The 18,393-nt window shown below is 24.5% G+C and overlaps 1 protein-coding gene across 3 annotated transcripts; it reads right to left on the bottom strand.

The window, feature by feature from the left end:
* Nucleotides 1-322: 322 nt before the first annotated feature.
* Nucleotides 323-6,106, bottom strand: LOC109799890 (small ribosomal subunit protein uS11). Of its 3 annotated transcripts, none has more exons than XM_020360539.3 (7): nt 5,947-6,105; nt 5,697-5,816; nt 5,572-5,617; nt 4,987-5,072; nt 4,676-4,805; nt 4,394-4,471; nt 323-532 (listed from the first exon to the last, which is right to left on the bottom strand). In XM_020360539.3, exons 1-6 carry the CDS (start codon nt 5,947-5,949, stop codon nt 4,404-4,406), a joined length of 453 nt encoding a protein of 150 aa, XP_020216128.1. In that variant the 5' UTR covers nt 5,950-6,105; the 3' UTR covers nt 323-532; nt 4,394-4,403. The 3 variants fall into 3 exon arrangements, with proteins under 3 accessions (XP_020216128.1, XP_082922835.1, XP_020216127.1); XM_083066709.1 differs by lacking the exon at nt 323-532 and adding an exon at nt 4,016-4,212 and having other exon boundaries at nt 5,947-6,106; XM_020360538.3 differs by lacking the exon at nt 323-532 and having other exon boundaries at nt 4,225-4,471.
* Nucleotides 6,107-18,393: the final 12,287 nt, after the last annotated feature.

Raw genomic sequence — 18,393 nt, 5'->3', positions numbered from 1 at the left:
TAAAAGATGATAAATGGAAATATGTTGACGATTAAAAGATAGTACATACATGTAGAGATGAAATAAATATTGGTTAAGATTACTGAGTGATTTTTTTTGGTTAATAATAATAGTGTGGAGTAGACTTTTTAAATGTGAAAAGACATCTAATTAAGAATATGTAGAGATTGAGTCTCAATATCTAATTAGAGGTGAAATAGGTTAGACTAAATTAGACTTGAAAAACTTAAACCTAACTTGATTCATAATTATAAAGGTTAAATTTGACTTGTTTAGTAATCTAGTTGTGACACGTTCTACCGCGTATACCGTAACAAATAAATAATAAAATCTGAATAACTTAATCCTTCATAATTAAATACCAAATATGTTTAGATAGAGAGCACCACAATCGTAACTTGAACAAAATAACATAAATAACATCCTAATCTAATCTTATTTATGTTTCGATGTCACATGTCCTATTAGAGCAAAATCTAACTCTGAAGCCTAAACTTATCATTAACATCTTTAGCCTCATGCTGATGATCACCTGCATAATAACAACAACAAAAAACCTAACATAAGCAACATATCACTCTGTCTCACGGTATAAGAATGCATACCGAATAGCCAAACACGAACAAAACATATATATATATAGCATGGACAAATTTATAACAATATCACACATCATTCACCCATGACATAAAAACTAATTAACATATAACATTAAAATGCACAAGTAATGGACATGGATTACATATTATCATGCATGTGGTACCAGTAAAACATCACATGATGCATTGTTGCTAGCAACACGCATAAAATAGTCTAGGAGTACATGCCGAATCACACTCTATGTTCCACTAGACGGACATACTACCAGGGTCTAGTTGGAATAATTAAGTTGTGTAAGATACATCCTATGCACACAATAAGTGAGACTAGGACAAGCTTTTACACAAGGGGGTCTTTCCTGGCGGTGTATTCCTGTCGTATCCTTAAAAATATTTATGCAAATGATGCATGTGAATCAAAATTCTATGCATTATCATTGTCATATCACATTATCATGTCTTATTATCGTATAACATTATCATATAATGTTATCATGTTTTCACCATATCAGTTTATCTCATATCATATAATCATCAATTATATTCATTAAAAAATTGAATAACACAAGAAATTCACATCACTACCGATCATACATATCATAAGAGAAAAGTAACATAAGATACACATTACACCAATAGAATTTATCAAACAAAGAAGGAAAGAAACAAGACAACTGACGCAATGTGAAACTTATGCTCAACATGGGTCACGCTCAGTATGGGTGATAGACAGCATTGCTAGCTCTTTGCCACCTTGATGCTCAGTGCTAGCAAAGGCGCTCAGCGTGGTTTCTATGGTCAAAAACTAAAATTTGCGATTTTCATTTTTTATCCCAATCATCATTCTATTCATACAATCAGTTAAAAGTATTCTAAATCATGCAATAAATATTGAAAACAATACAATTAACTCATACAATTACGTCTTCAAACAATTTTCTTATACAACTCTTAATGTATTCTTTTAGGGTTTCCCATAGGAATCCGTAGGAGCACCAAAATCTGCAATTACAAACTAAACACCAACACTAGTCATACATATATACTAATTACGTCAATTATAACATTGAAGGAGAAACAAAAAAAAGACACATTTAAAGAAAACTTCACACACATATACATATAACAAATCCCATATTTACCACTTCACTCATGTCTCTAACACAAACCACCAAACTACTTTATAATTCATCTATAACAATTATTTAAAAATTTAAATATTTCAAAATCATATTTTGCACTTTGAAAATCTTGTCCCAATTCAATCAAGATATAAATAATGAATTTTAATATATATTATTTTTGGAGTTTTTTTGGTAAGATTATTTTTAATTAAAGATTCTTTTAACTTCATATCTAATTTAATTTTTATTTATTATAATTCTTTATGAATTAAATTTTAATATTTTTAAAATAAATTGTTAGTAAATAAAACTAATTTTGTGTTATAATATAATTTTTAATTATAAATAAAAAAATATAATTTCTATATTTAAAAAAAATATTTATTAAAATTTTAAATATAATTTATATATTTAAACATAGTATTTATTTATATATACAATTCATTATAAATTTTAGTTACATATAATAAATATTTAACTTGTTACATATTAAAAAGATAAATTTATAGTAAATGACTAATGAAATAATTCATTTGAGATTTAAAAAAAATTGAAAAAAAATAATGCACACAAATATTTATTATATATAATTAGTACTTTTAATTTATATAATGCACACAAATATTTATTATATATAATTAATTTTTTAAATAAATTATATATAAATAAATTTTATATTTGAATATATAAATTATATTCAAAATTTATATAAATAGATATTTTTAAGCATATAAATTATATTTTTGATTTGTGTTAAATAATTTATATTGTAGAAAAAACTTATTTATTTTTATTTATAATTTATTTTAAAATATTAAAATTTAATTCATAAATAATTATATTAAGTAAAAAATTAAATTAGATAAAATGTTAAAAGAATTTTGAAAAACTCTCTCATCGAAGAAAATTTTTTAATACATAAATAATTATGTTAAGTAAAAATTTGTATTTAATGTATAAGGTTAATATTTTAAACATTTAATGCATAAAAAATTTAAAATAATTAATTTAACCGTATAATCATTGAAAATGGTCTCATTTTAATGCATATAATCATAATAATGTTAACCGAATTCACATTCATATGATCAATATGAAGAAAAGAAATGCATGATCATACAAATTTAGTATACATACATATATATATATATATATATATATATATATATATATATATATATACTAAACCCTAAATAGATAAATAATAATTTAAAATTTTTTGTATCATCTATTATTTTTAATTGTAGTAAAAAAAATTAAATGAAATGCATAATTTGAATTGATTTTAACTTTAATTTGTATTATTATGATAAATAAAATATTAAAAAAATTATATCATTAACATAAAATAAATTATGTGATTTTTTTAACAATTTGATTTCTATACAATGCTGGTGTAAAGAACTATACACAACATCTAATCATAAATAACAGTAAGTTTAAGTCTTAAGATAATTATGATAACATTTAACAAAATCATATATAATAACATTTGATTAAATAATAATATAAAACTCATTTAGTGTACACATTCTTTGTTCAATTTTGCTCTTATAATTATTTTCTTATAGATTATTTATTTAATCTTTTTGTAAATTTCCCATTAAAAATCATCCATCCTTATTAATGACCACCCAGTAATTTAGATTACGATAAATTATCATTTTATAATAAGATAACATTTTAAGTTTAAATTTTATAAAAAGAACACGCCAATTAAGATGATAACAAAAAATTAGTAACACTTATACAGAAAGCCACCTAATGCGAAGAATAAATTGCATAATTTTTAGTTCAATGAAAAGGAGAAAGACCAAGAGAATAATGAGCAGAATAATAACGACACAAACATTTCAAATAAAAGAAAAAAAATTCTTGGCACAGCAATCATGTCCATTGACTCTAAAAAATCTCTTGTCAAAAATAGTGATGGCTCATAAGTTGTTTACCATTTAAATGACCAAGATTTATTTACCACCAATGTACTGAATTTTCAATTAAAACATAACAAAGCAAGGGGGTAATTTTTTTAATTAAGACAAGAAACAATAGAAACATAAGAGACTAACTATTCGAATCCATGATGTGTCATCGATTTTATAAGAGATTTAATTACCTTTTTTTTCCTTTCTAATTTCATGTTAAAGTTACTTTTTTTTTGTCTAGTTTCATCATCTTTAGGACCAAAATTAAGAAAAAAAGATACGTATAAAGATTACAATCGAACGTGTTTACCTTAAATACTAAAAGATAAGGTTCATAATTAATGAAACTTAAAAAAAGATAATGTAATTATCAATTAATTCATTTTATAAGCTGTTGTTTATTTGTAGAAGTTATTGATATAAATTATTTGCAGGGTAAACATTGTCATAAAGTATAATTCATTGACGAACAACGACTTGATTCCCAATCAAGTCTTAATTCCACGTTTCAAAGTAGATAAAAGTCGAGTGAGGACCAGACTATGAAAAACAATTAAATCAAACCTAGACAAGAAATGCAGAACGGTCAAAACACTGAATAATGTTTAAATGTACTCAACTAAAATTGTGTTCAAAACCTCAAGAATAAAATAGAAGTTCTGATATTAACTTCAGCAAAATTTCAAAAGGCCACAATTCTGTTTGGCAAGAAAGGCAGTAAAATATTGCAAGTCCAGACATATACCATAAGAAGTTTAAAGCCTTCTACCCCTCCTACCACTCTTTCTACGAGTGCTGTCCGAAGGAATGGGAGTCACGTCCTCTGAGAAAAGGAGAAACGCTAATTAACATTAACAATAAATGCCATACAACATCAATCAAATCAGAAAAAAACTTCGGAAAATACAAGCAGAGAATGAAACCAATGCATCAAAACCAGTAGGCACAAACTATTAGAAATTAGAAATATATAAACAACATAAAAATAGGAAAGCCACAAGACATTTGAGTAAGGGGCAAAAAATACCTATACGACCAATTTTCATTCCTGAACGAGCAAGGGCTCGAAGAGCTGATTGGGCACCAGGACCAGGTGTTTTTGTCTTGTTTCCACCAGTGGCACGGAGCTTGATATGAAGTGCAGTTATGCCCAGTTCCTGCTCCAAAATCATTTGAAACAGTGCATTAAGCTTTATAGCTTCTCAGAAAATAACATCATAAAAAGTAATTTCACGAGGCATGACTTGAACAAATAATCAAATTTTAATTCTATTAAACTCATAAAACGAAAGCAGCATGCTAAACAGGAAAGTTAACAAATTGAACAGGACCACTGACCTTGCATCTGGCAGCAACATCCTGTGCTGCAAGCATAGCAGCATATGGAGACGATTCATCTCTATCAGCTTTAACCTTCATTCCACCTGAAGTTAAAAACAAAGACATAAGGAAATCAAGATATCATAGAGGTTTTTATATATAACTACTAAAATGGAAAAGGTCGACAAAAAACCATTCAATGGCAAAGAATGTTAGCTTGATGATAGACAAATGGATCCCAGGTTCAGTGAATAGAACAACTCAGAAATCATCAAAATTAAGCAAAACAAAATTTAACAAAAGGTCAAGCCAAATCACTTAACTCCCTCCATCATGGGGTATGAAGATACCTAAGTGCCAACATAAGAAGAATCTCACACAGAACATATATAAATTACCAAGAAAAGTTGACAGGCAATTTAAAAAAAATTGCATTCGATATTAACCCAGTAAAATCCACTGAAAGTCTGAAACAAGATAGAGTCTATTTCAATATCAACATTACATGAAATTCAAATTTCTTAAAACTGGAAAAATGATAGCAGATAAACAATAACCTAACATTTTGATTAGATCCTATAATGTGAAGAGAAGCAGTCATACCAGTGATGCGGACAAGTGTTTCCCTCCCAGACAAATCAGTGACATGCTGCAATCATAAAAATTAAGAATCAAACTTGAGCAATTGATAATTGAAACTAAGAAATCAAAAAAGCACAAACACTGACAATGAATGTGTCGTTGAAGGATGCAAAGATGCGAGCAACGCCAAAGACATGTTCACCATCTCTAACAGCTGGACCCAGAGTCACGTTCTCCTCCTTTGGCTCTCTAACCTTTCTCTTTGACTGAACAACAACAACACACAAAACCCTATCAGAATTGCCATTCCCAAACACATCATTGAATCGAAAAATCAAGGGTTTCAGTGAAAAGGAAAAAAAAAATTGTATGAGAATGACTTTACGATCAACCTACCATAGTTGCAATGCGACGAAGGGTTTCGGTCCTCTCGGAGATTGTATGAAGCGTCGGCGTTCAAAACTGCAAAGTGGAAGAAGTAGACACCGTTTCTTTCGGTTTTATACCTAAGCGAGATTAGGGTTTTGAAGAGTGAAGAACTGCAAATTGCAAAGTTACCCCTCAATCTCCTTTATTTTCATGTTACTCTGTTGGACTATTTTCAGAAGAAAAAAAAAGGTTACACTATCGGAAAAAAAAGATTTTTTTTATTTTTAAACTAAAAAATTACTTTATTTAATATTTATAAATATGAATAAAATATTATAAAATAAATTTATATTAATATAGAAGAAATTTAAAATGGTGCATGAAAATATTCATGTGATATCAATAACAATTTTTTATCATCAATATATTTATATATTTAAATTTTGATGTTATTATTATAATTTTGATGGATAATTTTTTTAATATTAATAATTTATAATTATTAATTTTTATTTTATTTTATAAATGCGTGTTTGTAAATAAAATTTAACTTTTCTTTTTAATATGTATTGATATATAAAATATAATAAAATTGAGAGTTTTGTTTTCAAAATTTATAGATATATTTGAAAATTATTATAGCTATTTTTCCCCTACTAATAATACTAGTAATGCAATGCCGATAAATTTATAAATAAAAATGTAAATATAATAAGAATGAAGATCTAATATTTGTGTATGAAGTACACATAAAATTGAATATTTTTTTTCTCGACTTCTATAAATTAAAAGGATTCTTTTGATTACGTATTTACTTTATTTTTTATTTATGAATTAAGTTTTGGTATTTTTAAAATAAGTTATCATTAAATAATTTTTTCTACGATAAAAACTGTTTATCATAAAGTTAAAATATAATTTATATATGTAAAAATATTTTTTATCAAAATTTTAAATATAATTTATATATTAAAATATATTATTTATTTATATACATAATTTATTATAAAATTTAGCAGGTTAAAATACTATTATATTAATCTTTGTATTTACGTTTTAATAATTGATAATTTTTAATTATATTTATCGTAAAAATAAAAGTTAACATGAAAAAATATATATAATTCGATTAAAATTAAAATGAAAATATATAATGAATATTTTTAATTTAAAATAATAAAAGAAAAAATATTTTAGATTGATTTTTTATTTTTTTTAAGAAAAAGGATAAAATGAATTGTATTAAGAATTTTTTATTGACCCACTACAAATCCTTTTTTCTTACATTTTAGTATATTTTTCAATTCTTTAATCAAACTTTTTTGTTGACATACTAACCAAACACTTATGGTTCACAGTTCTTTTGATTTGACCACTTATTTTGATTCGGTCTGATTCTCAAAAAATAGTTATACCCACCACAAGCAAATAAGTAAAGAAGTGAGAGGACTTATCAAAAGAAGTCTAAACAAAAGTTTGTGCAAAATCCAACTATTAGCATATCTTCCTTAATTAAAAAATGCACAAATTGAACTATATAAGATTATAAGTCTGTGTATTCATGAATCTCAATTGAAGAACTAGTGTTGGATGAATATGGTAATTTCAACTTTAACTCAAGGGAAATCCAATTTTACATTATATAAATATATAGGTATAGATACATGTAGTCTTTATAGTTTTTTTTAATTATTTATCGGTTACTATAATTTTATAAATTTTATTTTTTAGTCCTTATATTAACATTTATTTATTTTAAGATATCTTTTTGTTTTCTTTAAATCTCTATCATATATAATTTTACAGAAAAAATGGAAAATTTGTGTAATTATAGAGCTTAATTAAAAACAAAATAGACGAATGAAATTTTTTAATAAAATAATTTAAATCTATAACATTATATAAAAGGAATACAAATATTCATAACCACCATTTGGTCACTACTTTTAGTATGACCTTTTTACCTTTAATAACCACCATCTTAATACAATTAACTGTCATCTCTATATTTTTTAAATTTTTTATTCCTCACCAAATAACCTTTTTAAGTAATTGCACTCATTTTTCCCACTCTCACAATTTCGTCTTTCTTGTTTCCTCTCTTTTTGTTAAGCCAACTACACATCAATGCATAATCTATTCTCCATTATAGTATATCCTCTCTCACTTCTTCTATTATACTTTCCATTATATACATCCCCTTCATTCTTAGTTTCATTTCATTTTGTTTTCCTTTCATTTTGAATGTTTCCTCTAAAAACGTAAACCATACATAGTTAATAGTGCGACTTATAAAGGTTCAGATGCGATTTGGAATAATTTTATTTTCTTTTGTTTTTGTGCCTTTGCCCATATGTATATTAGATTTCGTTGTTTTGTTCACTCTGAGAAATTTCTCCATGTTGAGGTTTTCTCATAGTTCAAAATTTTTATAGGTTTATTGGAGTTTTGGATGAATATTTGGGTTTGGAATATTCACATCGCATTTTCCCCGCAAATTGTTTCATTTCAACCGTCAAATTGACTTCCCTCAATTGGATAAAGTTTAGAATAACTGATAGGTATTTGCCCTTTGACATTGCTTTCACTTTGAATAAAGTAACCATTGAAATAAATATCAAATAATGGTTTGAGACAGTTTCCTTAAACGAGGATGCTATTATTTAATAAGAATAAATCAATCTATTAAAATGCCTTTTTTCTTTTAATAAATAACAATACTTTAGTTTTGACTTTGGTTTTTAGGTTGTTTTTAATGCTTTGGTTGCATTCGGAGTATCAACATTTTGCAATAAAATTAAGATTCAACACTTTGTGGTTCCCTATACTTCTACTAAAGTAATTCTTCAATTTTTTTGGATTCGAACCCCTGACCTTACTTAAGCGTGGATCAACCCTTACCGCTGAACCACACGCTTGAGGTTTCTTTTTATTCCATTAATATTTTCTATTATTTATTTCGCATATAAGAAGGATTTTAAATAAAAGTCACCATTGAGAATATCTTCATGATTCATGTTAAATTCCAAAACCTTCCTTTAATTTTATTTAACAACCATAATATGTGCCATTAAATAATAACAATAAATTTTTTATAATTAAATTAATTACACCGTTTACATAATTAATAAACTCAATGTATTTCTCAAGTTTAGTCTTTTTTTTACAATGATTTTTTTTTTGTGTATTATTTTTACAAAGAATTTAATTTTACTAAAGTTATTAAAAATTTAAATTTAAAATATCTCTGTTTTATGAGTTCATTTTTCCCCTTTAAAATTATCAAAAAAATCATATTTAAACTTACTATCTTAATAGATTTAAAAATTTAAATATATAACTATATTTTATTAAAAATTCAAATTTAATATATGCCTAATTTTAAATTTTAAATTTTAAATTTTAAATTACAAATTTTAAATTTTAATTTTTAAACTTTAATATTTAAATTTTATATTTTAGATTTTAGATTTTAGATTTTAGATTTTAGATTTTAGATTTTAGATTTTAGATTTTAGATTTTTGATTTTTGATTTTTGATTTTTGATTTTTGATTTTTGATTTTTGATTTTTGATTTATGATTTTAGATTTTATATTTTAGATTTTAGATCTTAGATTTTAGATTTTAAAGTTTAAATTTAAAATTTTAAATTTTAAATTTTAAATTTTAAATTTTAAATTTTAAATTTTAAATTTTAAATTTTAAATTTTAAATTTTAAATTTTAAATTTTAAATTTTAAATTTTTAAATTTTTAAATTTTGAATTTTGAATTCTAAAATTTTAAATTTTAAATTATCTATAACATTATATAAAAGGAATACAAATATTCATAACCACCATTTGGTCACCACTTTTAGTATGACATTTTTACCCTTAATAACCACCATCTTAATACAAGTAACTGTCATCTTTATATTTTAAAAAAAATTTATTCCTCACCAAATAACCTTTTTAAGTAATTGCACTCATTATTCCCACTCTCACAATTTCGTCTTTCTTACTTCCTCTCTTTTTGTTAAGCCAACTACACATCGATGCATAATCTATTCTCCATTATAGTATATCCTCTCTCACTTCTTCTATTATACTTTCCATTATATACATCCCCTTCATTCTTAGTTTCATTTCATTTTGTTTTCCTTTCATTTTGAATGTTTCCTCTAAAAACGTAAATCATACATAGTTAATAGTGCGACTTATAAAGGTTCAGATGCGATTTGGAATAATTTTATTTTCTTTTGTTTTTGTGCCTTTGCCCATATGTATATTAGATTTCGTTGTTTTGTTCACTCTGAGAAATTTCTCCATGTTGAGGTTTTCTCATAGTTCAAAATTTTTATAGGTTTATTGGAGTTTTGGATGAATATTTGGGTTTGGAATATTCACATCGCATTTTCCCCGCAAATTGTTTCATTTCAACCGTCAAATTGACTTCCCTCAATTGGATAAAGTTTAGAATAACTGATAGGTATTTGCCCTTTGACATTGCTTTCACTTTGAATAAAGTAACCATTGAAATAAATATCAAATAATGGTTTGAGACAGTTTCCTTAAATGAGGATGCTATTATTTAATAAGAATAAATCAATCTATTAAAATGCCTTTTTTCTTTTAATAAATAACAATACTTTAGTTTTGACTTTGGTTTTTAGGTTGTTTTTAATGCTTTGTGTGACACCCTCTACCCCATTATTAATATACAACAAATGTAACAATAAAATATTTCTTTTATTCTTTTATTAAAATTACGAAAATGCCATCAATAATTACGAAAATGCCATTACTAATAAGAATATCCTTTTAAGGAAATTGGGGTGTTACAATTCTCCCCTCCTTTTAGAAATTTCGTCCCCGAAATTTACCTGAAAACAAAAATAGATAAGTTTCTCGCATCTTGCTTTCTAACTCCCATGTAGCACTTTCTTCAAAATTTCCTTATTGATGTACAACTCTATCAATCTCTCAAAGAAATGTCTAATGTTAAGAAGTTCAAGGTGAGCAGACCTGGTAAGCCTATCCATTAATCCAAATAAGATCAAATTTCTTAAGAATATCATACATAACTACAACTAAATCCATAGATACAGAATCTTATTTTCAAATTAGAACGTCTAAAGGTTGTATTAAATCTGAAAGTTTTTGGTGTTCTACCTTAACTTTCTAACATACTAAGCAAGCATACACAAATTCCTCCACTTCCTCCGTCATCTTAGACCACCAAAACATATTGATACATCTTAGTAACTCCTAGATGAATACTAAGACTGCTCTTATGACCTTCTTCCAAGATTGCTCTCTTAAGTTCTGGCACATTTGGAATATACAACCCATCCTTAAATCTCAACACTCCATCCACTCCAAATTTAAACTTACTTTCTACACCTTGATTCAACTTCTCTACTTCTCTTTAGACCATCATGTTTCCGCTGCGCCACTCTGATACATTTCAGTGACTCTGAAATAAATGCTAAAAATATTCTTATGTCCTTTCTTTAAGATCATCTTCCTTAATTTGGGTTTACTAGGCACATAGATTATATCCTTGTATCCCGAAACACCATCAACTTCCACTTGTAAAAGGCTATTTATATTCCTACCAATCTTTTTCACTTGGGTCACTAAGAAAGAATCTAACTCCTGAGTCTTCTAATCTCATTATTAATCCTTTCAACATATTCAATTCAATGTTCCTAAGGGTGAGCTCACACATCATGCTTAAGTTTCTAATCTACTCAATCAAACTCAACCCTTATATCATCAAAATGATAGATAAATGTTCATCCTACTCAGGACATTTGTCACCATATTAGTTTAACTTGTATAATCTTCTCCAATGATTAGGCACCTAATTGTAAGTTCACTATGTACTCATACCTGGCCACCAAAATGAATCGACTAATATGCTTATTCAATATCCTTTGAATAATCCATTCGTTAATCGAGTCATACATAGTCCCTTACTACTAGGAGTAATTTCACAAATCAAACTTAAATTCCTAACTTGAGCCAAAAGATATATCTCTTTGACCATAAAGAAAGATAAATATAGATATTTCCTATTCAAAGCATCGACTGCTATAGGTTTACCCAGATAACAACTAAGATTAAAATCTTAATCCTTACAATTTCCAACTATCTCTTCTATCTCATATTCAATTCCTTCGGATCAAACAGATATTTAAGATCCTTATAATCACTAAATATCTCAATAATATTTCTAAAATCTCAAGCGTAACTATTACAACTTCTAATTCAAGGTAATTTCTCTCATGAATTTTCCATTTCCTAGATGCTTAAAAACATAAGTTACTACCTTTGCATCAATAATCCACCCAAACCTGTCTCAAAGTCATCACTATATCCCACATAAGACTTACTAGAGTCAGGTAATATTATCACTAGTCAATCTTGCCATAAGAGTTAGAACTACTCTTATACTTACTATCTCACATAAAGACAATTCCCCTCATAGTGAATGTAGTCAAGGGCAATGCTATCCTAGAAATTCTTTCAATAAATCTCCAATAGTAAGCCTCATAAAACTTTTATTCTCGCTAACTTGCTTAGATATCTCTCTGCTTAAACATAACTTCTACCTAAGACAGATTCATGTTCACCTTAACTGAAATTTACAGGGACTAGAAAACTTAACATACAACCGTCTTGGATATGTCTTCACCTTCAACTACAATATGATCATATCACATCCTAAGATCAATATCACTAACCATACAACATTCACCATTTGATCCCTAAGGTCTTCTATTCACATATCGACATACATGCACATCAAGTCATATTAGAATGCCTACTTTAAACCTTCATATATATCATCCATAAGCACGTACATGAACAACCTTTACCACATAGCATCATATAACCTTAAACAACCTCACAATCTACACGAAAACACCTCAAAACATGTTAATTCTTAGCCTTGTATTGCCTACTAATCCGAAAACATTATTATACAGACTAACTTCTATTTTTAACAACTATCAAAGAAAACAACACATAAAGAGTTCTACTCATCCACGTGATATCAACCTATCACTAAGTGAATAGGCTACAACTCTTAGTGAGACATGAGATTTTAAAAAAAATCATTTTCTTAGCTAAAAATTCAAAAATCACCATAGATATATTCAATGCATACCACTAGACCTTTGATCACCAAAGTTGCTGTAACGGGAGTGCAAACATTCTCTACACACTAACGCATCAGCATCTATGCCACAAAATACCTTAATCCTTCTAAACTTACTCCTTTCTACCTGAAATTCATATCAAAGTTTCCCACTACAATTCTAAACCAAATAACTCACCTATTCAGTACAAAAGGCTTAGAAAATAAAATTTTCATGCAACCATCAAACTCTAAAAATCATCAACACTTCAATCTCTCCTTAAGAATACCAAAACTCCAATTCTCAACATACCTCATCTTTGGATTCAATTGCTACAACTATAGCTTTCAAAAATTTCACCAATCATAAATTCTTAATACACTTTAAAATAAATCAATGTCTTACCCAAATCTAAGGTCTCAATAGTTCCCACAATATTAACAACATATTTCGTCTACCACTACTCGCACATATGCTTGCAACACAAGCGATATTACTCAACCACCACTTCTTACGTAAGTATCAAACAATTAAGCAATCATAAGAATGAAGAAGAAAGGTCATAATGGTATTAGCTGACACTATCATGACTATCATTCCTCTAATTAAAAAAAAAAACTTAACAATATCAAACTTTACAATATCAACACAAGGAGAACATCATCATTATCATTATCAAAGCAAAATATCATCAAAGCAAAGCATCATCAAAGTATACAACAAACAAAACAATGTCAGTGTACACAACAGAATCTCGATAAGTCACGGCCGATTAGATCAACCAGGCTCTGATACCACTAAATGTGACACCCTCTACCCCATTATTAATATACAACAAATGTAACAATAAAATATTTCTTTTATTCTTTTATTAAAATTACGAAAATGCCATCAATAATTACGAAAATGCCATTACTAATAAGAATATCCTTTTAAGGAAATTGGGGTGTTACACTTTGGTTGCATTCGGAGTATCAACATTTTGCAATAAAATTAAGATTCAACACTTTGTGGTTCCCTATACTTCTACTAAAGTAATTCTTCCATTTTTTTGGATTCGAACCCCTGACCTTACTTAAGCGTGGATCAACCCTTACCGCTGAACCACACGCTTGAGGTTTTTTTTTATTCCATTAATATTTTCTATTATTTATTTCGCATATAAGAAGGATTTTAAATTAAAGTCACCATTGAGAATATCTTCATGATTCATGTTAAATTCCAAAACCTTCCTTTAATTTTATTTAACAACCATAATATGTGCCATTAAATAATAACAATAAATTTTTTATAATTAAATTAATTACACCGTTTACATAATTAATAAACTCAATGTATTTCTCAAGTTTAGTCTTTTTTTTTACAATGATTTTTTTTGTGTGTATTATTTTTACAAAGAATTTAATTTTACTAAAGTTATTAAAAATTTAAATTTAAAATATCTCTGTTTTATGAGTTCATTTTTCCCCTTTAAAATTATCAAAAAAATCATATTTAAACTTACTATCTTAATAGATTTAAAAATTTAAATATATAACTATATTTTATTAAAAATTCAAATTTAATATATGCCTAATTTTAAATTTTAAATTTTAAATTTTAAATTACAAATTTTAAATTTTAATTTTTAAACTTTAATATTTAAATTTTAGATTTTAGATTTTAGATTTTAGATTTTAGATTTTAGATTTTAGATTTTAGATTTTAGATTTTAGATTTTAGATTTTAGATTTTAGATTTTTGATTTTAGATTTTAGATTTTAGATTTTAGATTTTAGATTTTAGATTTTAGATTTTAGATTTTAGATTTTTGATTTTTGATTTTTGATTTATGATTTATGATTTATGATTTTAGATTTTAGATTTTAGATTTTAGATCTTAGATCTTAAATCTTAGATCTTAAATTTTAAATTTTAAATTTTAAATTTTAAATTTTAAATTTTAAATTTTAAATTTTAAATTTTAAATTTTAAATTTTAAATTTTAAATTTTAAATTTTAAATTTTAAATTTTAAATTTTAAATTTTAAATTTTAAATTTTAAATTTTAAATTTTAAATTTTAAATTTTAAATTTTGAATTTTGAATTCTAAAATTTTAAATTTTAAATTATCTATAACATTATATAAAAGGAATACAAATATTCATAACCACCATTTGGTCACCACTTTTAGTATGACATTTTTACCCTTAATAACCACCATCTTAATACAAGTAACTGTCATCTTTATATTTTAAAAAAAAATTATTCCTCACCAAATAACCTTTTTAAGTAATTGCACTCATTATTCCCACTCTCACAATTTCGTCTTTCTTACTTCCTCTCTTTTTGTTAAGCCAACTACACATCGATGCATAATCTATTCTCCATTATAGTATATACTCTCTCACTTCCTCTATTATACTTTCCATTAAATTTAAAATTTAAAATTTAAAATTTAAAATTTAAAATTTTAAAATTTTAAATTTTAAATTTAAATTTTAAATTTTAAATTTTAAATTTTAAATTTTAAATTTTAAATTTTAAATTTTAAATTTTAAATTTTAAATTTTAAATTTTAAATTTTGAATTTTGAATTCTAAAATTTTAAATTTTAAATTTTAAATTTTAAATTATCTATAACATTATATAAAAGGAATACAAATATTCATAACCACCATTTGATCACCACTTTTAGTATGACCTTTTTACCCTTAATAACCACCATCTTAATACAAGTAACTGTCATCTCTATATTTTTAAAAAAATTTATTCCTCACCAAATAACCTTTTTAAGTAATTGCACTCATTATTCCCACTCTCACAATTTCGTCTTTCTTGCTTCCTCTCTTTTTGTTAAGCCAATTACACATCGATGCATAATCTATTCTCCATTATAGTATATCCTCTCTCACTTCCTCTATTATACTTTCCATTATATACATCCCCTTCATTATTGGTTTCATTTCATTTTGTTTTCCTTTCATTTTGAATGTTTCCTCTAAAAACGTAAACCATACATAGTTAATAGTGCGACTTATAAAGGATCAGATGCGATTTGGAATAATTTTGTTTTCTTTTATTTTTGTGTCTTTGCGCATATGTATATTAGATTTCGTTGTTTTGTTCACTCTGAAAAATTTCTCCATGTTGAGGTTTTCTCATAGTTCAAATTTTTTATAGGTTTATTGGAGTTTTGGATGAATATTTGGGTTTGGAATATTCACATCGCATTTTCCCCGCAAATTGTTTCATTTCAACCGTCAAATTGACTTTCCTTAATTGGATAAAGTTTAGAATAACTGATAGGTGTTTGCCCTTTGACATTGCTTTCACTTTGAATAACTTAACCATTGAAATAGGTATCAAATAATGGTTTGAGACAGTTTCCTTAAATAAGGATGCTATTATTCAATAAGAATAAATCAATCTATTAAAATGCCTTTTTTCTTTTAATAAATAACAATAATTTAGTTTTGACTTTGGTTTTTAGGTTGTTTTTAATGCTTTGTTTGCATTTGGAGTATCAACATTTTGCAATAAAATTAAGATTTAACACTTTGTGGTTTATACTTCTACTAAAGTAATTCTTCCATTTTTTTTGTTCGATCCTAGAGTATCCACCGCCGATAGCTCAACCCTTACCACTGAACCACACGCTTGAGGTTTCTTTTTATTCCATTAATATTTTCTATTATTTATTTCGCATATAAGAAGGATTTTAAATAAAAGTCACCATTGAGAATATCTTCATGATTCATGTTAAATTTCAAAACTTTCCTTTAATTTTATTTAACAACCATAATATGTGCCATTAAATAATAACAATAAATTTTTTATAATTAAATTAATTACAACGTTTACATAATTAATAAACTCAATGTATTTCTCAAGTTTAGTCTTTTTTTTACAATAATTTTTTTTTGTGTATTATTTTTACAAAGAATTTAATTTTACTCAAGTTATTAAAAATTTAAATTTAAAATATCTCTGTTTTATGAGTTCATTTTTTCCCTTTAAAATTATCAAAAAAATCATATTTAAACTTACTATGTTAATAGATTTAAAAATTTAAATATATAACTATATTTTATTAAAAATTCAAATTTAATATATGCCTAATTTTAAATTTTAAATTTTAAATTTTAAATTACAAATTTTAAATTTTAACTTATAAAATTTAAATTATAAATTTTAGATTTTAGATTTTAAATTTTAAATTTTAAACTTTAAACTTAAAGTTTAAAATTTTAAACTTTAGATTTTAAATTTTAAAATTTAAAATTTAAAATTTTAGATTTAATATTTTAAATTTAATTTTTTAAATTTAAATTTTTAAACTTTAATTTTTAAATTTTAGATTTTAGATTTTAGATTTTAAATTATTAATTATAAATTATAAATTTTAAATTTTAAATTTTAAATTTTAAATTTTGAATTCTGAATTCTAAAATTTTAAAATTTAAATTTTATAATTTAAAATTTAAATTTTAAAATTTTAAATTTTATATTTTGAATTCTGAATTCTAAAATTTTAAATTTTAAATTTTAAATTTTAAATTTTAAATTTTAAATTTTAAATTTTAAATTTTAAATTTTAAATTTTAAATTTTAAATTTCAAATTTTGAATTTTAAATTTTAAATTTTAAATTTTAAATTTTAAATTTTAAATTTTATATTTCAAATTTCAAATTTTAATTTTTAAATTTTGAATTTTAAATTTTGAATTTAAATTTTAAAATTTAAAATTTAAATTTTAAATTTAATTTATTATTAATTGATTTAAATATTAAAAATTCATTTTAAAATATTAAATTCTAAATTTTAAATTTTGAATTTTGAATTTCAAAATTTTGAATTTTGAATTTTAAATTATAAATTTTAAATTTTCACTTTGGATTTTAAATTATAAATTTTATTTTGTTATCAATAGTTTTAAATTTTAAAAAATCCTTTTAAAATTTATAATTAAATAAGTTTAATCAACATTTTGAAACTAAATCAAAGTTATTTTTATTTATTAATTGAAAATTTGATTTGTTTTGAGTTGTTTTCCACAAATTTTCTTTAAAATCTACATTAAATTTTGAAATTTATACATTTTTTACACTAACTTATGTAAGTTTAGTCCTTTTTTACAATGATTTTTATTTTTATTTTCATTATTTTTACAATGAATTTAATTTTTCTCAACTTATTAAAAAATAAAATTTAAATTATGCCTAATTTTGAATTTTGAATTTCATTTATTTTTTAATAGTTTTAAAATTACAAAAATTAATTTTAAAACTTATAATCAAATAAATTTATTCAAAAAAAATTTAAAACTATATTACAGTTATTTTTATTTATTACTTGGAAAT

The sequence above is a fragment of the Cajanus cajan genome, chromosome 11 (genome assembly GCF_000230855.2).
Source record: "Cajanus cajan strain Asha chromosome 11, NIPB_CcT2T_4, whole genome shotgun sequence".
Classification (NCBI taxonomy): Eukaryota; Viridiplantae; Streptophyta; class Magnoliopsida; order Fabales; family Fabaceae; genus Cajanus; species Cajanus cajan.
The sequence above is the reverse complement of the archived record's forward strand: the minus strand, read 5'-3'. Positions and strand labels throughout refer to the sequence as shown.

Bases quoted from the DNA above. Each gene is read 5' to 3' on its own strand.
- LOC109799890 (XM_083066709.1), bottom strand. The intron at 5,073-5,571 runs GTATGACTGCTT...TTTTAACTTCAG, and splicing joins AACACTTGTCCGCATCACTG to GTGGAATGAAGGTTAAAGCT. The intron at 4,806-4,986 runs GTCAGTGGTCCT...ATTTTGGAGCAG, and splicing joins ATGTTGCTGCCAGATGCAAG to GAACTGGGCATAACTGCACT.